The sequence below is a fragment of the Bradysia coprophila genome, chromosome IV (genome assembly GCF_014529535.1).
Source record: "Bradysia coprophila strain Holo2 chromosome IV, BU_Bcop_v1, whole genome shotgun sequence".
In the NCBI taxonomy this organism is placed as follows: domain Eukaryota; kingdom Metazoa; phylum Arthropoda; class Insecta; order Diptera; family Sciaridae; genus Bradysia; species Bradysia coprophila.
In genome coordinates, this window is record NC_050738.1 from 7,318,208 (window position 1) to 7,344,173 (window position 25,966).

At 33.8% G+C, this 25,966-nt stretch overlaps 2 protein-coding genes across 3 annotated transcripts in view; one reads left to right on the forward strand and one right to left on the reverse strand.

Annotated features, from left to right (window-relative positions):
* Positions 1 to 17,606, reverse strand: part of LOC119086027 (allatotropins-like) — a 40,292-nt gene extending 22,686 nt beyond the window's left edge. Inside the window, exons 1-2 of one of the 2 annotated variants that reach the window (XM_037196600.1) lie at positions 17,221 to 17,606; positions 14,671 to 14,675 (exon numbers count right to left, since the gene is read on the reverse strand). The gene's annotated coding sequence lies outside the window, so the exon portion shown is untranslated. The remainder of the gene's footprint in view (positions 1 to 14,670; positions 14,676 to 17,220) is intronic. The other variant, XM_037196602.1, reaches the window with a different exon arrangement.
* A 6,824-nt stretch (positions 17,607 to 24,430) lies between these two features.
* Positions 24,431 to 25,504, forward strand: LOC119086028 (zinc finger CCHC domain-containing protein 24-like). Its single transcript, XM_037196604.1, has 5 exons — positions 24,431 to 24,591; positions 24,716 to 24,850; positions 24,913 to 24,954; positions 25,036 to 25,197; positions 25,266 to 25,504. The coding sequence occupies exons 1-5, from the start codon at positions 24,589 to 24,591 to the stop codon at positions 25,404 to 25,406; spliced, it is 483 nt and encodes a 160-aa protein (XP_037052499.1). The 5' UTR covers positions 24,431 to 24,588; the 3' UTR covers positions 25,407 to 25,504.
* The last annotated feature ends 462 nt before the right edge of the window (positions 25,505 to 25,966 follow it).

Genomic DNA, 25,966 nt, shown 5'->3' on the forward strand with positions numbered 1-25,966 from the left:
TCAAAAATCGATTCAGACCCCACCCAAGTTATCATATAAAAAACGAGACCGAAAATCTTTTGGAAATAACTCAAGAATTTTGTTCCTCGAAAATGGAAAAAAGTCAAAAATCGGCTTAGAACCATCAAAATATCAGACAACAATTCTTTTGAGAATAACTCCCATATCATTAGGCCGATATTGTTCACCTACCAACAAACTTGAAACTACTACAAAATGGAGGAGACTGTGAATTCAGACTTAAGTATAGTTTCCACTCAACAAAAGTACTCCGTGTGAGAGCCGTAACAGAGCAAGCTGTCAAGTAAACAAAGCAAAAATTGAGAAAAATCAATTTTGTCTCTTACACTGATAAGTGGAAATCAAGCCTTGCTAAAATGTTAAGAAAAGTTAGTTAATTTGCCGGAAATAAATAATCTGTGAGCAGTAGCCTGCCCCAAAGCTTCCTGTAAGTAGGCAATCTGTCAAAAATTACCTGCGGCAGATAACATGCCGGGCGAATATCACAGGTAATGTACATTATTGGTTGTGACGGGTAAAATTAAGCTTACATTCACTATAAGGCTATTGAATACGTAAACTGAGTGGTTCAGTGATAAAGCGCTAGACTCATGGTCGGTAGATGTATCTTCCGAGTGCAATATTTTTTTGCTAATCATTTTTCAATTGTTTTCCAGATGGAATTACCGCCTGCTTGCAATGACTGCTTATAAACAAATCTAATCAATGCTACTCATGAAAATTATTCCTGCAAATTATTCCAATTTCTTTCAAAGAATAATTCAACATGTTGTGTAATTGAAAAAGCATTCACCACACCAAATTTATTACCAAAAGGTATTGAGTTACATAAGAAATTGACGTTATAATAGTTGAGCACTTGATATGATTGACTAAAGTGATGCCCGTTAAATTACTCAAAAAACCCCCCAAAAACGTGTCGCCTTTCACCGCCAGTTTCCATTGATAGAATTCGGATTAATTCACTTGAATGCGAATATAATTTATAGCTCTTTGATCTTTTTCCGTTTACACCAAAATGAATAAGACAATACGCACGAATAACGTGTCGTCTGGTTCTACCATACCCGCCACATACAAAACATCTAAACATCAAATGTCGAAACTGAATGCCCCACGTATAAATTTCTTGGTGGATTGGAAAATTGGGGTACGATTACGAAAGGTAAACGTTAAACAGGCAAGGTAATAAAAGTTGGGTGTTTCGTGTGAAATAAGAAATAAGTAAATAATCCGTAGGAATTATCTTCGGTTACATTCTACACATTTTATCTTTTGCTCGATGTTCATGTGGCAGTGGTGGCAGTCATACATATGTTTTAAGCTGCTCTGTCATTTGAAAAATGTTGGGAATCTGGTTAGGAGACAGTTATTCAAATTTGATTCCAATCACCTTTGCCAATGCATTTGCATGATTTTCGTGAAAGACTTTCGAGATTTGGAGAATCCGATTAGCTCAGGCGTTGAAATTGCATAGAATATTTCGTTCTGTCTCAAAGTTAATCCCCTTCAATATTTTCAATTGCATGTTAAATGCACATGAAAATGAAAATTTCAACCGTAAATTAATCAATCAACAAAGTGACAACATTTATCATACACCATGCTTGCATTAAGTTATGATGTTAGCGGCACGAGATATTAAATTTTACAGTAGCAGTCGCTGTTTCCACTTTAGTTGGAATATAGTTTAGAGCTTTTACACTGTACATTTAGTGGTACGTAAAGCCACTTTATCGAATAGAACAGATTAATGAGTAAATTGAGAACACTTCCACACAAATGAATACCAACACGAATTGATGATGTTAATAAAATCTGATTATAAATTATAATATGGAAAAGCAAATTCGTGTTTAGTGTTACCATACATCATCAATTTGAATATGGAAAAAGAAAAATTTCATTGACAAAAGCCATTGAACATTACAATGTTTACCGCTCTCCTACAATTCGATAAAAAATTACAAACAACGAAAATCGCGTCAACGGAAACCGATTAATGTTCATCTTAATGGAAATGTGTATTCTTAAGAAAAATAAAAGAGAATCAATTTTTCATTTCGTTCTCTGTCTGTATTAAGCACATTTTGTGTAGGTTACCACCACCGCCACCACATGGGAGTATATCGAGTATCTTTGAACTTTTTTTTTTGTATTCTTTTGTGAAAATTGATAATGACACATACCTTTCAGACTTTTACTTAGATATATGGATGTTGGTGTGGCATGCATACATCCAAATTCATTCGAGTGATTCTTTTTAAGTCACTCTTTGTGGTGCTTGTATTTTAGCCACATTACATTGGAAGAGTTAAGCTTTTTGTAGAGAATGTCGTCGCACCCACATCTCTTTAGTGAAGCGGAAACGAATGCTTTAAACAATAAATAAATACATTTTTGAGAAAAAGTTTGCAAAGTTTTAGAAACTATCAACTTTCATCTCGTTTATGTGTGTGATATTACACTGATATTAGCACAGAGATATACGATCCTATGAAAGTTTTTTCAAACCTTCTTAGTCCACACATTCATACGACTTCTTGATTCTTCTATAGACGAATGATTAGCATTCGAGTAACCCAAACCCACGTATAATGATGACTTAGTCATCTGTGGATGACAATTGAACAAAGTTAGATCCATTCCACTTCATATCCATAGAAGAACCAGAAGGTCGAATGGGTATGTGGCTTAATTTGCTGAATTTCAGTTTGATGGTGCTTTTACTGCAGACTGGCCAAAAGTTAGAAAGTTTAGTGATGAGTTGACATTTCATTTCAACTATGATTCGCTGGACTTGTTCGTGAGCAAATTGTTATAATGTTCTCAGGAAACTGCGGGAAAAGACCGAATTCGACTTTTTCGAAGAATTTTTTTCAATTATTCATTTTAATATCACTCAAAAACAATCAATGAGTCTTCGTCTTTGATTTATTTGTTGCTTTTGGAAAGCTTAGAGCCCAGACACGAAAACTAATCCATCCACAGTCTTCACTCCAGGTTTCTGATATGTGTGTGCCTCGCGTTGTACTTCTCCAGATTTAAACTTTAAAATAAATTAATAAATAATTTTCTTGTCGTACACTAAAGCTAAAGCGTTCGACACGTAAGACACGAATCCAACAAAATTAATTTACATTTTCGTCTAATTGACGCATCAACATTCGAAATCTACCACTCGCATAATATTCATTCGTAGTAGTAGCACATCTAATGAATGTATCGCAGTAAATCCATTTTCCGTTTATTAAACGTTTAGTAGACTCTACTACCTCTCGAGCCTCTACTTCGTTATTTTCTTTTCGTATTTTTTTGCGCTTCACCACAATTTGTAATTTCGACTCTTTTACATTGCGTGCATTTGATGTCATAACACACTTTTCTTCAAACAAAGATCTAAATGAAAATGTTTCACCATTTACCAACAAATGTAACAATTAATAGCTTGTTAGAGTTAATAATCTACTAACAGACTACTAACAATAATAGAACAAAAGTCAGATTTAATTGAAGTAAAATGCAATCATTTGATTTTGCATCGCCTACACAAAACAACGGCAAAAAGCGAATATTTTTCGAAATTAAAGTTAATGAATAAAGAATGAATGTTAACTGGTACACAAACAGACAATGTAGTTTCAAAAGACCGAATTTTACACAAAATTACATGGTAAAGTGTGATAGTGAAACGACGAAAACTGACGAAATCTAGATAGTGAAACGACGATGTTGAGCTGGTTTATTAATAAACTCAACTAACTTAACGAACGTCTGCCAATCATTGATGGAAGATTTAAACAAGATTCCTGTGTGGCTTAACCGTGTAGCAATATACTAATTGAAACCAATATAATTAGAAACGATAACCACAAATTTAAACCATTCCTACGCTCACCCCATGGATTATAACATGCGTTGTTACTTCGTACGTTAAGATAGAATTTCAACATATCATACAACGCCAGATAACCATCGCATTATATACAAAATCCACACCTAACCATACAATAAAACATAATCAGTCTATTATGAGCTACGTATTTATACAGAGAACGAGATGATGACTTGGGAATGTGAGGCTAGTATCCTCTGTGTCTGCAATGATTTAATTAACCTTTTTCCCACAAACGATTTTGTGCTAACAATGCTGTTAACTTGTGGGGTGTTACATTTTCTTGCTTATCTACTGTTTTCTTTTTTTTTTAAATTCGTATAGAAGACTACAACATGAGAGAGTTTTTCTTTCTATTTATTTGAGTTATCAAAAAGAAGGAGCTTTTTTAATGGGATTTAAGTCTATTAAAAAAGACATAACTAATTTTGAAAGAAGGGTAAGACAAATTGCTATAAGAAATAATTGTTCGTGTTATAATGCATTGTTACATAATAAGATTTGAAACTCATTACCGAAATTGAATTAAAAGTTTTTTTTTGGAAATCAACCAGAAAAAAGTTACACGAACGACCGCGCCAAAACGTCAAGGATTTTTACCATTCATTTTACGATGGAATTGAGTTTATTGAATTTTCTGTTATTATTAATTGGCTCCGCAAAACTAAAATCTGCTGAAGCCATAATTGAGAATCAACTTTTTATTTTACCGGTCGTTCATTCGATGAGTCAATTTATTTCACTCAGCCAATAATTTGTAAAATTTTACTTTAAATGCCGTCCTACTCAGTGAAATCAATACACGGTATCCGTGGGCTTGGAGATGACACAATAACTCGGTGACAAACAATTATTTCTCATAAGTGGTGTAGGTTGTGAAAAAAAGTTATCTGGCTTTTCTCTTTGATATTTCAATTAATGTAGCGAGTAAAGTTAAGCTAAAATTTTGGAAACAATTAATTATTCAACAAGACGTGAAATAAAATTCTGAATACATACTTCGCCCATATAAGCTACTCTATATGATGTCCTAAAACTTTTGCCTCGCTTTTTTGGAAAGTTGCATCTTGTGTGTTCGTTAGTATCGACTATTAATATTCAGTCTCAAACAAGTTGAAGCTAAGCGTGTAAATACTTGAACGGTACGTGATGCACTATATGTCCTCTGTTTGGTGAAATGTGCATTAAGGCGGATACACATAAGGCTTTACTTTTGTCATATTCCCAACAATTTTGCACCAAAAAATACGACGATATTGAACGATATGATAGTTAGATGTGTATAACACATGACGCACAAGATACCGAACCCGAATACATGGAAAAAATTGACATAAGAATCGACAAAATACTGAATATTCAGAATTCTGTGATTCTGCATATTTCGCATGAAATGAGAATACGATCTTCTCTCTTTCGTTAAATATTGCGAAATATTGTATTCTAAACTGACGCTAGATGGTAATGTGTATCCGCCTTTAGATTGGAGAGTGAATTCGGGTTTATCTTCGCATTGACACATAAAATATTTTACAAGCTTGCGGGTCGAAAATCGTTCATTACAAAACTCAGGATAAAAGTTGAAAAGTTTCGTTTTCGTGTGATTATTGACCCCGCCTTCGCCTCAGATCAACAAAATTCACATGAAAATCCTTCGTTTCAGTTTTTAACACTTGCCATGTAAATGTAAATATTCACCGGTCAAATGCTGATCAGTACCGGACTGGCTCAAAAAAGCCCTTCGGGCGTTGTATGGAGAAATTTTTCAAAAAGCCCTTCGTTGTCATTTATCCATACAAAAATCAAAAGGCCCTTCGGGAATCGCCCGAACGCCCATAGGGCCAGTCCGGCACTGAATGCTGTGCGTTACTGCGACAATTAGTCAGGAAACAGATAATTTTTTTTATAATTTATTTTGATTCTATAACCAAAATTAGAAATATTTGCGTTGTCAGAAACAATTTAATTGAGCAGATTTTTTTATAAATTAATTTTTAATGATCGGGCTATGCGAAACGACATTTTTGTAAATGCTGTCAAAGAGGCAGTCAGAAGGCAGTGAGCTGCTAACACAAATACATTTAAGCAAATACAAAGGGAAATGTCATAATTATAGAGAGAAACCAAAGCCGTACGAAGAAAAAGTCGACATTGTTTTTTGCGTTTTTTTTTTAAAGAAGATAATGTTGTGAGTCTTGATTTCAATTAAAAAAAAAAAAAACAAAATAGTTTTTTTCAAATGTCGTCGAACAAATTGTATCTTAAAATAAGTCAACGAATCAAAATAAATTAAAAAGATGTTGCTGTTTCCCGACTAATTGCTGGAAATGGTTCTTCTTGCGTGAAGTTTACCGATCCGATAAAGGGCTGATCTTAAATTTTTAAGGAGGCAAAAGAAAAGCAGGATATAATCGGACAATATATATTACACACTTGTCACGAAGAAGTCGAGGCTTGCCGAGACTGATAGTGACAAGTGTGTACTCTATTTTATCACATAAGCGAAAACGAGACAACAACATAGACCTGAAGTGTAATTTTTGAATTAAACTTCTAGTTGAGTAATTTTGACATCCGAACACCGCGCGTATGTGATAAAATATATTAAAATTGTCAACGAGACTGAGTTTAATAACACATCGTATGTTACAGGCTTGTACTGGCCATATTGTTAATTCAGGCGATTCTCGGGTAGCTTTTTGAATTTTCGTATGAAAATTTTTAATTTTTGGAATTTTTACAGATGTTTTGTTTGTAGGGATTTGATGGGCTTTTTCGTAGGCATTTTCAGTGTTTTCACCACTAACGAACCAGGTGCATTAAACGTTTTTCAGTAAATGTGAGAAATGGCTTTTGCATGCTACTAAAAATGAAAAGTTAAGTTTTCGCGTGGTTATTGACCTCGGCTTCGCCTCGGATCGACAAACTTCACTGGTAAATTTTCCTTTTCAATTTATCAGTCGTTGTGACGTAAATATGTAATATGTCATTATTGTCCCATTTTAGTGCCTTCAAAATACTAATATTACAAGCAGAAAGTGACTCGCTAATTATATTGGCCGAAATTTTTTTTGTCTTTTTTTAAATGAAACTTTCGATCAAATTATTGCTTGATGTTACAGACAGCAAGTGTGTCAGAAAAAGAATGATTTTCGGTTCTGAAAGAACCTTGACTCGTCCCACCTGTCGAAGTGCGAAACCCTCGTAACAAAAAGTATATAAATCTGTTATGTCACTTGGACTCGGATAATTTTACCCAAATGGCTTCAAGGTTTTCATTTTTAGTGTGTGGCATGTGTGATACATATCTGATGCTATTACCATTATTTCATATACAGTGTGCCTAGCACATCTATCGAAACGAATAATTTCACATATAGACGGGAACCAGATATCGTTCTATTCAAATTCTCATTATTGACATTCTTGATGTAGAATTCGTTTCGATTTCTTTTTCGAAAAAGAATTAAAATTGAAAGAAAAATGCTCAATATTTTCAAACGGAAATCTTATTACGATTTAAGATGTACATTTTCTTCTCGAAGTTAGTTGTTGAATTTTCGAAAATATCCTTTTCAGAAATTATTTTTATTTCGTATCAATCGACCCATAATACAATTTTTAAATCTGTTCACTTCGAAAACTTATTTTGTGATGCATGTAGCGAGCAATTTATTTGTTATTGAATTTGTACCTTTCATAGATACACACCATGCATACGATTGCATTGTGTAACTATCAATATGATAATATCATTTCTTACTTTTGTGATGAAAATAAGAAGAATAAAAACGTATCCTATCGGGAAGCTCCTTTAACACACGAAATTCCTGTACACATTTCATTGTATGATTTATGATGCAAAATGTGTATGAAATTTATTGACATTATTTATCTTCTTCGCGTGGTGGTATTTTGTGTAATATCTAGGTAAAGTTAAATTGTGTTGCGGAGATTTTTGATAACAACTTTTGAGTCTACATTCACACACGCTTATCTCTCATTTGTTTGAAGAAAGTTTATGGACGATCCAGAGTTCTATTGCAAACTTTTCACCGTAGGCACATAATATACACATTGGAACGACCCGTTTAGTTTCATATTTTCGTATTGAAATATCAACGAGAATATCAATATAAACTGATGACTCACATGTTGAATTCCACCTGAACTGAATTTAATTGAAATGAAGTGGCGGTGGTGGTAAAAGTTATGTTATGAATAAGCGACCCATTCCAAATGACTTCAGTGACTACCGACTTTTTTGTCGTGTTTTATTAACATCTTTTATGCGGTCACATAATTGTAATTAATAAAACTTTACAAAGCATGATGAAAACAATTAGATGTAATGGCTTTCTACTGCACGTTGTATTCCTATTTACAATTTAGGACATGATGATATTTATAATTTGGATAAATTGGTTGTGTTGTTATTCTGCGGAAATTTATCAGTGTTATCCGTTGTGAAATTTGTGTAGGTGCAAAGGTAGGTGCATTCTACGCTGTCTGTTTTACGGTATTCCGTTAGTTTCAGTTAAATGGACCCCCGTCGTCGTTGAATAAAATGTAATTAAATCATTACATTTGTTTCGTAACGATGTAGTTAGCAAGTTTTCATTAACTGAATTTTCACATTTAAATTTAATTTCTTCCGCTTATTATGGCAGTTTTCTCGTTTTGGTGAAATACTTTAGAAGCATAGAAAAAGATGATGAAGATGCGAAGGCATTGTTGTTACTCGAAGATTTAACCCTTTAATAAATGGCGAGCGAATCGTCATATAACTATTAAATCTTTTACTTCTTTTGTTTCAAGTATCACTTACAGTTTGATATCAAATCTTCTACTTCATTTGATTAACTATTATTTTTGCTATTTAAGAAAGCACGGTCCATAGCCAAGGTTGTTTATTTACTTTTGTTGTGTCGTTGTATATAACAGATGACTCTAGTAGCCCTTTTCAAATGTATTGATTAGAAAATTCAGTTAGACACCAATTCAGCGACCAATTTTTTTCTTTTTAATTTTCTCTTTTTTGTCTGCTAAGAAACATATGTTCGGCTTTTTTATGAAAAGAAAACCGTTTCCAACATAGTTTTGTTCACTGTATAAACCTTGTGTTGAACGGAATGATCAATTCTTTACTCTAAATATCACAAATGTTTTATGTAACTTTTCATTATGATAGATTAGCTTTTGATGTTCACACATGTTTCTGAAGTAAAAAAAAAGGAATCACAACTCAACAACACAACACAGTAATGTTTTCTGACGCCCACACACCTTTAATAATTCAACGTTTATATGCCACCAATCACTCCCTCAGTAAAAGTAAAAGTAAAATACAGGGGCTTCATTACACAATAATAAAAAAGAAACCAGTCCCATAGGTTAACAACTTTGTTCTGATATTGATGTGAACACGGCGCAAAGCTTTAGGATGAAATACCCTTTTTCTCACCATAAAATTTCCGATTTTCTAGATAATGTGTTTTCTTTTGAGATATTTATTTTTTGCTTCATCAATAACACTGCTAATTTCTTCAACCGTACTCCGAGAAAATTCTGAGATAAAAATTAATGGTTAGTTGTTTGCCATTGAAAGTACGCCGTCTGTAAAATGCTCCTTGTAGCAGTCATCAAATTTTTCAGATCCCTCGGCAAATGAATTGTAATAGTTACTTTTTACCAAGGCGATAAAATAGGAAATTTCAATAAGAGCGATGTGAGGGACACATTTTTGCTCGAGGTAGAATTTCTTATTTCTCCCAGAGATGAACACAGCGTTTTTCGCATGTGCGAGGAGTGATTTACCGTTTTATCCACAAAACATCAAATCACCATATAGTTTTTGACATAAACATAAACAAAGTGACAGTTCAAGTGAGAAAAGTTCTATTTGGTTCACACGGGAGAGAAAGTGCGGCACTTTTCCTAATAGAAACGTCATTCGAACAATCGTGAACAAAACAAAATTTTGTCATGGTCTGTTGAGGGTTGATTTACTTTTTTGTCTACCCAGTACGTTGTACACGAGACATTAGTACCCAGATGAGTAAAAGTGTCCAAAGGCCCAATGTCCGTTAACTCATCGTGATACGAAATATCAAATTATTTCTCGAGTGTCAGAAAGATGCTATTATGACGACTGGGTCGTTTCATCGGATAGAGGGAATGTGTCGAATGACAGTTGGATTTCAAAATCGTTCGACAATATTCCCTCCATCCGTCGTAACGAACCAGTTGTCGTATTAGCATCTCTCTGCCGAGCGTAGTATAATGTTTTACTTTACGAGCAATGTATGGACATTTCCCTAGGGATGGAAAGGTCACTTTACATCACTAGTAAAGCAATATTTATTTTCACAGAAATAGGTGCGAAGTCCAGACAGTGAGGGAAGATGTATAACCATACAGTCACATGATCTATAATTATTTTGGTGAAAACTGAGATTCCATTGTGAAATCAACATAAGAGAAATCAATCAATTCCCGAAATTTTTCTCTGTATATAAGAACACGAACATTCAGGGCTAAAGCCACTCAACATGTGAAATGTTCTACCGTTTCTATCGCTTATCGAAAATATGGCTTTCTAATATAACTTAATCTTCACGCCATTACGTCTACAAAAATAAAAGGACGAATAACGCATGAGTTTTCTTCTTCTAGAACTTTTCTGTAATAAATTTACAAATCTCATTACATCGTTCCATTGTAATATAAACAGTGAACGGGACATGAAGAAGAAATACAAAATACTTTCAAGCCAACGCAAACGGCTTGATGTGTGTCGTTATTATTATGAGGAACTCCTTAAAAAAGACATAAATTTAAAAGTATGAAAACATCGAACATGATCGCAATTTGTAATACATACATCCATCGAATAGCATTTGAGATTCTCGTTTCGCTGGTGTGGATAAAACGGAAATTTATTTGTTTTTGTTTTTCACGATTTTTCATCGTTCATCGATACAACAACGAAACAAAAAAAAAAGTTTGATGTATAACCTTAGGCCCATATATACACACATTTATGGGTGGGTGAAGTTTATTGGCTTTTTGTATGATAATTTGTCATTTCTTTCTATCAGATGTTTTATTTCTGTTTGGCTCGTTTTTTTTCTAGGTGACAATATTATGTACGTTTTCACAGGGGTTGAAGGTGTGATGTTATTGAAATTGATCTATTAAATTTATTTATTTGTTAATTAATTAATTTGTTTCCAATATTAACCTTTGCAAAGGGCAAAAGTAGTAGGTAATAGGGGACTGTTACCGTTAGACCTTATTGTACGCAAATACCGCCAAATCCTACTTTGCTATGCTACCATGAAATTCAACAAGTTAAACGTGGCAACATGACTGTGTTGGAAAATGTTTTCCTCTGATCCGCAAAAAGTAAATGCCAGAGTGTAATACCAAGGTTTATTACGGGTGAATATCAATGGATCAATTCGTGTAAGCCTTTGTAAATTCCGCGTAAATTTGTGTAAATACCGAGTTAGCAGGGAGACTGCGATTTTCACTTATAATTATATATTGACTCTCTACTCCACTCCATATACTGTGAATAAGGAAGATAGTTAAGTACTTATAATTTTTAAATGTTTGCATTCTACGTGTAAAATTAGAAATTAGTCAACATGATTTCTTCAAACAAATAAATAAGGCGAGCGTAGAAAAATCAACCATTACAGCGACTTGTCCAAACAATTTATTTTCATTCCTGTTGCCACAGAAACATCGGGAGTTATAGGAAAAATTGGTTTGGATTTTATTAAATATGTTGGTAGTAAAATTGCTGAATGTACCAATGAAAAGCGGTCAACATCGTATCAAATACAACGAATAAGTGTAGCGATCCAGAAGGGTAATGTCGTTGCAATTTTATGGACGATACCAGCGTCGAAAAATTTAGCGGAATCTTATCCGAAATATCCTGCAGCCAGTCCATAACATCCAACAGTATTTTGACCACGTCAAAACGAAGTTTGTTTGCTAGAGAGGGTATTCGTTTACATCAACTTATAATTCTAAGTGGAAATTGCACTCTGCCTAATGAGTCAGTGCACGACAGAGTAAAGTTAGCCAGGCAGGAGTGCTGATTTGACTATGGACCTGAATAATCTAGTAGCCCTATAGTTTTTGCGAATAAAATTTTTCATTTTATGTCTGTGTTCATTTGAGTTCATTTTCATACAGTCAATTATTTGACGTTTCGAAAATGAACCGCTCCTGCCTGGTTTATTTTACTATGCCGTGGTCAGTGTCAAGTAAATATGAGAAATACATGTCTGTTGACGCGAATAAGTAGGAAAAGTACCAGTGAAAACTGGCAAGGTAATCCCCTTGCCCACAGCTTTCAAACAAAGCCATATCCAATATTATACTTAAAGTTTCCAATTACAGTTTTGACTTGAACGTCCATACAAAGTGTAGCAAACAACAGATCAATAATTACAGTCCAAATCATAAAAATGTTTGTAGACCGGATAGGTTCAAATTTCAATATTATCCTCGGGACTCCATAATTCCCTTGATACTACTGTATCCACATGTTATACAAATATAACGTAAAGTTTGAATAACCCAGTCTTATGAACCTTTTCGTAATAATTGCAGGTATAGGTGGTTAGATATTGCCTACACAAACTATGGCACAATGAAATAAATTTTAATGAACTAACTTGTTCCGCATATACGATTCTTTCTAGAGAATTAGGTAATGTTTTCGCATTATCGCGATGGTGTACCCATCAGATAACATTAGTAATCATTAGTGCAGGCAATCGGTAACCGAGCTCGGTCTGTTACTGACTTTGCACGAGGAATTTACAATTTCATATAATCTTGTTTTATTTTTCAATATTTATGGTAAATGGATTTGTTTATTCGCTTGTGTAATTGTGGTGCAGCTTTTAAATTATTTCATTAACTCACATTCCGTTAATAAAATATTATTCGGTTGATCAACTTTACAAACTATGTTGGCGGGTTATTAATAAAGCTTTGAGAGTTTTCTTTTAGCTTTTGATCTTTTTAAAATTACATTTTGCATTTTCGTATTTTATAAATAAATTATTTTTTAAGGCCTGTAAGTTATTGTTTCGAATAGCTTTAGTCCACCAACCTTCGGTTCAATTAAATCTTTGACAAAAAGACTCGTCAGAAAAAATTTAATTACTAACCAGTAAGCTACTTAGCAGGTTGAATCCGCGGGGAGTCATGGGCTTGGCCGCCACTGGGCCTGCTGTGCATCACATCATTATCACTTTCACTAAAAAAAATTTCGCTACTTTTCTCTTTCTGAAAAACCCGAAAAACCACCAAAACCTACATCGTTCCGAAATGGAGTCTTCGAGTTTAACCTGTCACATACGTCTATTCATCTGTTATCGATAACGACGACAAAAATAATGGCATGTTCTGGGTAATAGAAAAATTGAAGTACAAGATTTGAAATCAACTGATCAAAAATACTTTGATCGATGGAAGTAATAGACCTGGTCATATGCTTGCCGTCTGTAACAGGTTAATATTTAATTTGAATAATTGATCTTCAACACGTATTTGACATCTGTTATCAACAATGACGACAAAAATAAGAAATGTGCTCCGCCTGGTAACACAGAAAACGTAGAGTTCGTAAAAGTTTAGGCGAATTTTCTGAATCAGTTTTCTACGTTTTAGCCAGTTGTACTTAAATCTTGTTTCTCGTTCGGATAATTTGCAAACGTTAGATGCTTCTGTTACATAAATCGTTGTACGAATCTCGGTGCAAAGTACTATATTAGGCTCACGATGTGTATTATGACACCCGGATTGTGGCACATATTTAGAGCCCCATAAAGTACTTTGCACTCGATGTCATATATAACCATTATGCGACAAGAACTGTAAATGGCATTTTATGTTCGAGAAATGGTACACTGATAGAAAAGTTAACGCGCTGGACGTGTACTGTACGTAGTGGACGTGTAAATTGGCTGGCAGACAGCTATTTTTGGATCGAACTTCGGGAACGTTTAGTACACGTGCACTGCGTCAGTAAACGTCCAGTACGTTTGCTCTGGTATCCGAAATAAAATGAAATTTTGATGTACATTATTTCGTCAAATTTCGTTCTTTTTAATCTTAATTTTTTTTATTTTTCGTGTTTTTATTCATTTATATCGTAATTTTTTCTTAGATAAAAATTTTCTCATGTTTGGTGCTGGGTTTGAACTGGGGACCTCTTGATCTCAAAACGGCGCTTCAACCAATGTTGCAATTAAGACATACTACATTGATAGTTGTATTGTGAAGCGTTTGTAGAAGTAGGTAAACGTGGAGCACGTTTGCACACAAAGTACTTATACATGCTATACGTTTACTTACATGACACACATATGAAACTTTGAAAATATTTTTTTTTATTCTAATTAGAACTATGGTATATGACAATGACCTAATATTGAGAATCGTAATCGTAATTCCTTCTTCTTCTTTTTGCGTAATATTTCGATATTTCAACAGTATGAGATTGGAACTCAGGGAATAAAACGTTTTGAAATTTAAATGACTGAATTTAATATTTCTGTTTTTAAGTGAATCCTAAAATCCTGATACAGATACATTTATCTCATGTACGTAAAGGACTTGACATAGTTGCTATTAATATAAAATGCACAGTGTACGAATGTTAACGCACAACAAGTACGATCTTTTGACATCATACTTACCATGCGTATACAAACATCCTAAACGTGTGCTTTTCTCAAACGTGTTGGGCGTATGAGGTAATTTTGCGATGAAGTTACACATACCAAAATTTTACACATGTCCTACGTCGACTACACGCGTGAGATGTATGGCACACATATCGTACGTAAACATACATACGACAGGTTTGCCATACATACCCGACGCATACTATGCATAACAGAAGTATATCATACATATCCGAAGTACACCGCCAAAATCTTTTTTATCAGTGTAGATGGTTGAATAGTGAGGCAGTATGCTAGTGACTGTTTTCCAAGCAAGGGTAATATGAAGCAAACATAATGTTGATCTATAGTTTGTCTGAGAAATTAATTCAAATTCTCGATTTCCTTCAGGGACTAAACTAAGGAACATCGCAGGTGGGAACTTTCCCACCTGCGCCCCTCTAATTCCCACCTGCGAATCCAGATCTGCCCACAAGAAAAGTTACAATTATCTGACTTGAAATAGTCAAATGAATGTAACTTTAATACAAATTTTGATTGCGGCGCATTGAACCTAGTTGGAAAATGATAATGGTATTGTCGATATCATTTAGATGGAGATACAGTTACAGAATCAAAGTATTTCACATTTGTAGCTTTCACTTTCCCAAAAACTAAAAAAAATGGAAAGAACATAGGGTTGGCATGTAAAAAGTGACACTAAAGGAACTAAATCATTCGAAAGAACTTGGCCTAGAACTACTTTCAGTGGAGTGGCGTATGAAACTCCAAAATGGAGCTATTAACAAAAATGTGAATTTTGTTTCTCATTTATTTCTCTCTGGTGTGTTAACGTATGCAAATGTTTCCATATGCTAGACAAAAAGTGCTACTACCGTTTTTGGTCACTTGATTTGCCTTCATTGAATGTGCCTACATTATGTAATTTACTCAGATTTTTTAAAATGGCGGAACACACCCTAATTTAACGAAGAATATTTGAATAAATACTTTTACCTCTAAGTAGGGGTCCAAAAATTCTGCAAAAATCACAGATGTTACAGACGTTACTTAAGAATTTTTTCAGTTACATTCATTGAGATATATACCCAAAAACGCACCACTATTGTGATTTTCAGGGCTGATATTCTACCAAAAACACCTTTTAGTCCAGTAAACCGATAATTATCTGCAATTTTCTGGAATTTGATTTTTAGGTCATATTGTGGACGCATTTTCCACAGGTAAAAATACACCCCTAACATGACCGAAAAATTAAATTCCAGAAAATTGCAGATTATTATCAAATATGATCGGCAACTTGACTAGACATTACATTTTGACATTTTGAATGATTTTTTGGATGAAAAACCCTAGACTTACGGTCAGGAGAATAATTCCCTTTAAATCGTAAAATATATTTACGTCAACGTCCTGAACGCATGATATTATTTTTGGATAAAAAATTGTTACTTTGGCGCCCAAGATTTTGTGTTTAGACGCCCCTTCGAAAAGTTTCCCACCTGCACAGAAATCCTTATTTTAGTCCCTGATTTCCTTCGGTTAGTAAGTCAGACTTAGGACTTACAATCCAAACAACCAGTCAACTAAACTTTCAATAGTATTTCGTCCACTAAGGGAAATTTCATTTCGAGAGTGTTTTTAGTGTGTGAAGGTAACAAGTCACCCGAGAAAAAGAAATTTCTTACTTTTTTCCTGAGGTCTACACATCGTTTTTCACAAAAAAATGCTCCGAAGTTTCAGCTCAGGTGAGAAGATAACTACGGTCCAATTACTCAACAATTTTTTTTAAATTTCAAATACAGAAGCTGTCAGAGGCTTTTTTATGGTTTCACTCATAAAGTTAGGAAATTAATTTTCTAAATTTGAAAAGAATTGTTTTGAAACTTCGCAAATATATAGACGTTAACTGTGTACCCATACATAATCCACCCAACCATACTTTAATGTAACTTTGATTTTGCTCAATATATTAAATTAACAGATTTTGATTCTGACGAACTCCGATGAACAGTAAATCCAAGGATTACGAAGTATATATCAAATAGATAGTTAATGACATTTACTGTCCGTTCAATATTTATTAGGAAGTGATATAACATCTAATCCGATTATACCAACTAATTTTGGCGGAATTTTGATAGATTAAGAAATTTAATGAGATCGGCATGACCAGCATCTATGTTCCAGAAAGACGTTTAGAGTTCTTTAGTCACATTTTCATTAGTTAATATCCAATATGGATTGAAGTACAGTGATATTAAGAAAATTGAGAAACATTCACCAAATGTCTATGATTTCTATGCTTCATACTGTTCTGTGTAAGGTACCAATAACTTGTACCAAGTCTTATACAAATTAATCCTTTACGTTTTTTGGAACATCGAAGAGATCCAATTTATATTGCTTTTTAGAGTGGATTGTTGTCTTGAAATTCAATCCAATGATTTGATTTAAAATGAAAATAAAATCGAGAATAAAGGCTTGGAAAAAAACCTTCGAGGTTTCGAGTATACAAAACAACAGAATACGCATTTCGAGAAACTACATTTGCTACAATTTTGTATCAATTTGTTAATTAACCACTCACCTTTTTAAACTTCTTTTCTTTCGGTAAATGTAAAAGCGAGGAGCACCGGTACGTTATTTGAAAGTAAATTTGTGTAACTTCCGTTTCCACTTACAAAAAAAACCTTTGTTCTTTGACAAAAACTTTCTACAAAGAACCAACAGTTATGTTTAATATTTAATAAGCACAAATTAAGCTCTCCACCACATCAACTTTTGTGTGAAAAACAGCAATTTAAATACGAACTTCTATTAAACAATCTCACAAAATTATATGTTCTTTATACCACTTTTCAGCTTTTGACAAAAATAATTAACTCCAAAGTACGGTTAATACTTTTTTATTGCAGTTTCCAGCTAAGTGTATCAGCCAAGCGTTTCGAAACAAAAGTGTTACTTCTGATGGCTCAACAGTTCCTTTTATTCACAACATGAATGTATCAAATAATATCATTGTAAAAGAAAGCAAATAGGGGTAGCAACGATTTCACGTATATGTATGTATGACTATGTGTGAAGGTGAGTTTGCTGGGGAAGTGGTGCGTTGAATATTGTTCAGATTGTTGCTGCGCACATTTTCAAAATTTATTAATATAAATGATGAAGGAGAAACAATATTGCTACCAACCAAAATTCACCGTACGATTGGAGGCATATTACGTTTGTTACAGTCGTTTACACCTTTAAACATTAAATTTAACAACAAATTATAATGATTACGGCTAAACGACATTTAATTAAAAATGGACCACTATGAGGGCAGCAAAGATTTTAATGTATTCAGTGCCCAAAATTGAATTGAAAACATTTTCCTTTTCTTATTATGCAAACGCCAACCATATTATGCTAACATAGAATTTCCAATTTTTTATTTAGTTCGATTCACACGCAAGACAATTTTTTATTCATAGTTTTCAAGCTTGAAAATTGTATCCATTCTTATTTATATATGTTGGACATCTTATTATTATTTCGTCTCGGCGCCAACACTCGATTTCGCATCCATTCATGCAAATTTAAAAAGCACATTTTCTTAATGCGTTTGCTTCTATTTGTGATAGCAATTATTGATAGAACTCATCACTTTAAATTTCAATTAAATTTTCTAATGAAAATGAGATAATTTTAAAATTCATTAAATTTATGTCTCAATGGTGGTAACACTTCAGTGGTAATACGAATGCTTAAAAAGCTTTCTTCCCACACATTCACTTCATCATTGATTAGTTCATTTTTCATACAAAATGATTGCTAAATTTGTCAGTAGATTAGGATAACGATGGAGAATCAAATCCTCAGGCAAATCAATCTATTAGAGAAGTATAAACAACAAATTTCTGAAATATATCAAGAAGAAAAAACAGGAAGAGAAACTCGTTGCTGGAGTCAGGTCTATTTGCTGTATAAAAGTCTAGAAGTTTCATAAAAGGGTTAGTCGAACTTTAAGTAGATGCTCATTTTGTTCACTATTCACAGACCTAAAATGGCGTCACAACCGTTGAAAAATGATATTTAAGACAGTCGACAAACGATAAGAGAATTCTCATGAGCTTAGCAGCAACGAAAAAATTTCTAGAAAAATCGAAGCCAAAGCTTAAATGGGACTAGTTAAACCGATCAGCGTCGATAAACTCTAACGAGAATCAAGGTCTTTTTTAGTTAACTAAAAAATGTATTGCCCTCACTATTTCGTGCGCCCCTTTAGAGTAAACATATAAAATTTCAAAGTTTTGTAATGTAAGAGGTTAAAACGAGAGGTTAAAACGAAACGGTCCATGACATTTCTTAAATTATTTGGACTTATATTTATCGAAACTCTAAATCTCCTACTTCTTTTGTTTTGAACATTTTCAGCAAGTAAATTTAATAGTATATTACTTCCGAGGTTCCAATTCCAAGTTGTGTATTCCCTACTTGTCAAATAACAACTTGGAACCTCGTAAGTACAATGCTTTACGTGATTAGGCAATGTAAATGAAAATGAAACATGCCGTAACACGTAAAATCTTTTACTTCATAAGTTTTAGCCTAGTTAGTTAGTTACGTTTATTGGCTCATCATTTGAAAAGACATGTAAAATTACAATGAACTTAACAGTTAACAAATTGATGAATACAATTAGAACCCTCGGTTGGTTCTCCTTTGTGTAACATGTGGTATTTATGTCTTAACCTGTCACAGACGACAAGCATATTAACAGTTTTACTATTGAAACTATTACTTCATTTGATCGAAGATTTTCAGAGATTGATTTCAGAAATCTTTTACTTCGTTTGTTTTAAACATGTTTCTTCCTAAAAAAACCTCATTAGTCAGAGCTTGTCGCTTATTATTGCTGTTGTGTTCGATAACAGATGACAGCCGTCTGTAACAGGCTAAGCGATTGGTCGTGCAGTTGCTTCCTTCATAAAGTTGAAGATGTCTTTGAGCGTTGAACGTTGGATTTGTTGGAAGTTTAAGCCTAACAATTTGTTATATAATTGGTGACAGTAGCCATAGTTCATTGCTTACCTATGTCGTCGTTGCTATTAACACATGAATATGAATATGAAAAATCTGCTTCAATTTATATTTTTTGTATTTTATTTGTATGAAAGACCGGAGATATATTCTAGGAAATATGATGAAATTTCACCATTTAAATTGCGCTGCATAAGGTGGTAAAATTTCCTAAAAGTGTTCAGATTCTTGTGTGTGAGAAAGACTCGTGAGAAAGATGTTGTTGGAAAATGTGGAAAAGGATAAAGTTTGACGGGAAGCTAAATCGAAAATATGCTGACAGAAAGGGAAGTGATATCGTTACGAGAATAGGTATCGGGTAATTTGGCTAACAAAGCAGATAAAATTTTTGTTTGAGTCACACGTTGAAATTTTAGTTACATTGAGCCCAGAATCAACATATTAGGCGGAAGACACACGAGCAATTTTGCGTTGATGGGATCGACAATTATGCTGTGTTTTCCATTGTGTCTGTGGTAAAAATTATAAGTTGTCTCTTCATTTAATTAACTTTGTAGAATTTTTTTCAAGCTTTGCATCAACTTATAATTTTGAGTGAACTCACCATCTCCCCTATTTTTCGAACGACAAAATGGTTTTATTTAACTTTTCATGAAAATTAACTTATGATATTGACAATCAACAACACGTGTAACTATTTCATACTAGCATAATTGACTGTAACATGTCCATTATTACATATTTTCAATGTTCAGCTATGTAAACCATAAAAATAATGAAATTTAATCTAAAATTGAAAATTATAAATAGAAATTGTAGTGGATAGATAGTTCATGATGAAAGTTGTTGTTAATTAAGTGCATCCTTAATAATAAAAGCAAATTAGATGGTCTTCCTATTTGAAAATTAAACTTCCTGAAACAATAAAGCCAACGAATAAACAAATTGTTCCGGGAACATGTAAAATTATCCAAACAATTTCATCTGGTAAAATAAAAGTTTTCAGTTAGCAAAATGTGCGGGTGGCTGTGTGCATTTCAGTTCCACAAGTCATAGTTTAGTATATTTTTAGTTTGTTTATTTTCGATTTAAACAAAAAAACAATATCCCAGAACTTCCCAGAACTTCATAGTCATAGATCAAAATAACAATAATTTTAACTGAAAAGTTGATAGCAACTGGAAACCGTAGAAAAATAAGAAAAGTTTTCAGAATGGTATATTGTCTGTTTGTATTTGCTGTGTGCATCCTTAAGGCGATTTGATTTTCATTACCTCTGGTACACTGTATTTTGTATACGTTCAGATGCTGGGGGTATGTGTGCACAAAATAGGTTTTATTATAGATTTTTGATGTTCACGACATCTCACCTACGTTTATTTGGAAAACTTCCATTGATTTCTTTCAAGGTGAACGAGTGTTAGACTCTACTCTTAGACTCTTACAAAAATATGATCGAAATGTTATAAACCTCTTAAAGATGTTTTTGTCTGGCTGATGTCGACAAGGAGTCAGGAAAATCACGAGACAACATTTACAGTCACTCAACCATATTTCACTGGTGCTGGCACTTTTCTATTTAATCATTGTGTAGCTAGATTTACATCAATTTGTCTGCATTTACTGTATCCTGTGACAACATTTACCATGATAGTCATTTGTCCGACGATTTGCGGGGCTATATACTATATATAGATCTTACATGTGACTCGAGTGACTGGATTGAAATCAGGGCATTTTTAAATTTTTCAACCTTGCAGCCTGAATAACCTTATTTTCTCCACTCAAATGCGGTGAGAAAATGGCGTTTTGTTGGCGCTCTCTTTCTCTTTCTCTCTCTCTCTCTATATCTCTTTTGTTATTTTCTCAACACTTGTATTGCCCGCCCATGTGGCTAACAAGAGCTTTTTGCAACTGTCACTTTGTTTTAATTTTTAAAAATTGCGAAACAAAATGATGCTTTGTTTCGTGAATAAAAACAGCTGTTCACACCACGCACTGATCTTCAAACTGAGCCATTGCGTTCTTAATCTGGACTGAATTCGTTTTGAGCCGTTGCTGCAGAGAAAAAATCCTTTTAAGATTCTAACTCTAATCCTAACCTTTCCAAACTAATCGAAAGTAATCCTTCAAAAATATGGCCGTGGCGTAGAGTTGTAACGTAATTTTTATTGTTTTGTAGTTCGAGTGTGATCGTCATAAAAATAGAAAGACAAGTTTTGTGTGATTCGGCGAGTTGTACTAACAAACTTGAATAAGGATCAAAGGAAGTAACAACGTTGTTAACAAGACAATTTTACTGGTAATGAAGTCTATGCGCAGTACAATTCGCCAGCTTTGAAATCAGAAGACAAAAAACCAAAAAATAATGCTTCAGGCTTCGAGTCCCAAAAATAAATTGGAAAATTCTATTTCTGTTTTAAATATAATTAAGTTAACCAATAAAGGAACAAACAGCTGTTTCTCTCTAGATATGTTGTGTGTGGATTAATGTAATTAAATTATGAAAATTTGTGTATTTACATACCAAACATACGTTTCTTTTCACCCTTACCACCGAATTGTTCGTTCAGCGTAAGCCCACACAAAATCGACTCGACAACAATGTTTTATTGATAGAATTGAATATTTTTACATAAACCTCACCTCCTCATCGATCGAAATCATGAAATACATTTTTGAAATTAATTTCGCTTGAACGCTATTTATCTGTTAATATTTTCGGATATACCTGTCGAATATTACGCTGCCATGACGAAAGTAGTAATGCTATTTCTTGGAAATAAATGAACATTTTCCCACCACCACCATATACACCATATAGTATGGAAACCGGATATTAGCACCTAATTATCGTAGGTGTGTGGTGTGTTTGGTTTGTTTTAAAAGTTTGCCTCCCCTTCGGAAAAATATACTTGTCGTTCCAACTTACTGCAAAGAAATGCTAACTGTATTCGTTCTAAATGTTCAACCATGAACATTTTGTTTTAAGATAAACAGTTAAGTGATTTTCGGGATAATGTTGATGACACAACATTGTAATGGAAGAGTTGCGGGATACACTCTTTATCATGCCTGAACGTTAGTTATCCAAGGCTGTGTACCTTGTTATGTAAGCTTTATGTCTAGTAAGTATGAAAAGAACTACGGAAAAGATAGTGAGGTTCGAACTGACGATCTTGCCATCTCGCAGTTTGCATTTCTACATAAATGTATTTTAATCCTTTCGCGTCGTAACAATGACTCAGAATAGGATAAAGCTGACATTCAGAACGAATGGAAGCAGTGACAAGATCGACGACTGGAATATTTCTTTTTTCTGATTAAAAGAATAATTATTTTCCTAAAAGGTTTTTTTTGGCGAGTGAGAGGTTTCCTGCACGAGCCGGACTAAATTAACTAAAAAAGCCTTTTTGTAATAAGTTAGCAACAACGTTAAAATTACGCGACGAAGTCGCGATATTTTAATACTAGTTGGGAAAAAACACTTTCCCCACTAATTATAACAAATGTTCTCGCAGTTTCACCACATCTAATTTTTTTTTTGATTGTGAACTAAGACATTGTAAGTAAAATGTAATGATTTAAGGTTTAATGAAAGTAATTCCAGAGGAAATTTAATTTTAATTCCAAAAACGATTCGTTCGCCCTGCTTGCCCTGTGCGAATGAAGTATAAAATTATGTCTTTCCCGCCACTCCCTTGAATCTAAAATCAAATTCGCGCAAATTGAACAAAATAGTTTGAACAACAGAAACCAGAAAATTGTTTATTTTATCTGTTAGCAGATTAGTTGTAGTAACATTATCCGAAACAATAAAAGCTGTTCAACATTAACTAACAGTAATAAATTCACCTAAGCTAAAATTATACTGTGATGAAGAAGGCAAAGTTTTGCGGCTTGTCTGCAATATAAACGCACATTTGAGAATTAAATCTGTTTGCATAAGCTTCTAAATGGGGTTTATAAAATTAATAACAACACATTTTGTTATTGTTTGTTAGTTTATTTAATCTGGAAAATTCGGTAATAACTACAACAGTAATTAATTTCATTGATTCAGTGTCGATGGAAATATGTGGTAAAACAGTTCAACTCATTATGCACTGTAAAACCGTTGGTAATTTCACCAAAAACCTACGTCCAGCTTTGAATTAACAAAATTACATATTGCGTGGGTATATTACCACTACTCGTGCGGAACGCTGCATTCATTCAATCGAATTCATTTTTCCAATCTTGCTTTTCAAATTTCAAATACCACTCTTCCATAGACGGTAAGGATATCTGTCTAGACTATGGCTTGGAAAACAATCGTTCATAGAAATTAATATAGGTCATAATCAATATTGCCATTAAACTGCAAAGCAACTGAGAGAAAAATCAGTTACATTTGGCGAATTCCATTACCCGTCTCGTGATGGACACAATGTCGTTTTGAAAAAGGAAGCCGAATTCTGTAGAATTTTGCTTTGATTAACTTTAGATCTATGCAAGATGCTCCACGAGGAGTCTGGTAGACATTGAGCTATTTCGTTTTTGATTAGTCCGAATCATCACTTCAATTTCTAGTTAAATTTTTTTCTATTTTTAACCTGTTACAGTCGGCAAGCATATGACCAGTATTGCTATCGGATCTACTACTTCCATCAATTTTAATCTGTTGACTTCAAACCTTGTAGTTCAATTTTTTTAACATACAGCCAAGGACAGTCAAAAAAGTTTATTTTTATGATTTTCGTGTTTATCGATTTAGGAATATAGGAATTTAAATAATATTCCGCTTTTGCTAGGTTGGCTATGATTAGTTTGCACACAAAATCGTCAAAGTAATCCACTGCACTGTGATGTGCTTCCATCAGTTTTGCGAACCTATAGGAGGTCTATAGAACCATCATAAAAATAAAAGAGGATATCGAGCACAAAATGGTGAGTTTTTTATTTTTAAATTTTGCAACAACTAAAGTAATATTCATCTGAATTTGCACGAAATTTTGTTTAGCTCTGAAATGTCTCGTATTTTACCTATTTTACTCACACGATAATTTTGCAGCCATCGCAAGGGGTCGCCTTTTTTGGAGAATTCAGTTGCTCTAAATGTAAAAGTAAATGGAAATCCACAAAATCTTACGAAAATGTCGGACAGACATGTAGAAAGTGCAAAAGTGTGGTCATCGCCACGAAACAAGTAAAATAAATGTTATTCATTCAGTAAATTCTCAGCGAAATAATTTCTTCTCCATTATGTAGCGGTCATTGAAAAACGCCAAGAAAGTGTACAAGGCGGAAGACGTAAGTACTGTATACCGAGAGACAAAGCATTTTTTCATTGATTGTGGTCTCAAGTTCTCTTTTCTTTCTTTTTTAATTTAGGAGTTGGATCTGAAAGGAATTGGACCGTTTTTTGGTGAGTTCAACTGCAAGAAATGCGACAAACATTGGTTATCAGCATGGTGCTGGTTCGAGGTTGACGAAATGACGAAAATACCACAGAAATGCAAAACCTGTAACGTGAATGCATTCGCAATCAAAATGGTATGCCTAACACACCCAAACAAAGTCAAATTTGACTGCCATTACATATTGTTGCATAACTTTTCCAGAGACCCCTGCAAAAATCCAAATCGTTGCAGACGCAGCCACATCAAGTTGGACTGTGTGGCAAATGTAAACAGCTTGGATACAGCTGTGAGACATTGAAGCTACATCGTATGGCAGATCGTTTTGCTAGTTGGAAAATTTAGTATCCCTAAAGGATGTTGTTGTACCACGAACTTTCCTTTTCTTCTTCTTTTTTCTGTTTTATTTAATTTCGACTTGCAAATAAAGGTGTTAAAGAAGAGTGGAAAGAAGAAATAGTTATTTGCTTACCGAGGGAAGAAAATAGGAAATTTGCCACAAGAACGATATTTACGTCCAGAGCGAAGAGAGGGACGCAATTTCGCTCGAGTGCTAACAACGTTTTTCATGCGGGTATGTTGTGTTCTGTCGTTTTTCTCCACGAAACGGAAACACCGATTCGCCATGCCATTTTCGAAAACATAAAGTGACAATTCGAATGAAAAAAATCCTATTTTTTTCTCACGGGAGGAAGAGAACGTGCTGAACTTTTCTTACTAGAAATGTCATTTGACCAGTCGTCAAGAAAACATAATTTTCTCATAGGGAAGAAGATAAGGCAATGTCCTTGATGTCTTAGCTTGTCAAGTGAATCGATTACTGCAACTACTACCTGTGCACCTGCCCTACGTCTTGAAAGTGAATGGTGTCTTCTTTTCAAATTATTGGAAGTTTCACCAAACTT

Coding starts and splice junctions, on each gene's coding strand:
- LOC119086028 (XM_037196604.1), top strand. Junction 24,851..24,912: donor TGGTCATCGCCACGAAACAA/GTAAAATAAATG, acceptor TCCATTATGTAG/CGGTCATTGAAAAACGCCAA. Junction 24,955..25,035: donor AAGTGTACAAGGCGGAAGAC/GTAAGTACTGTA, acceptor TTTTTAATTTAG/GAGTTGGATCTGAAAGGAAT.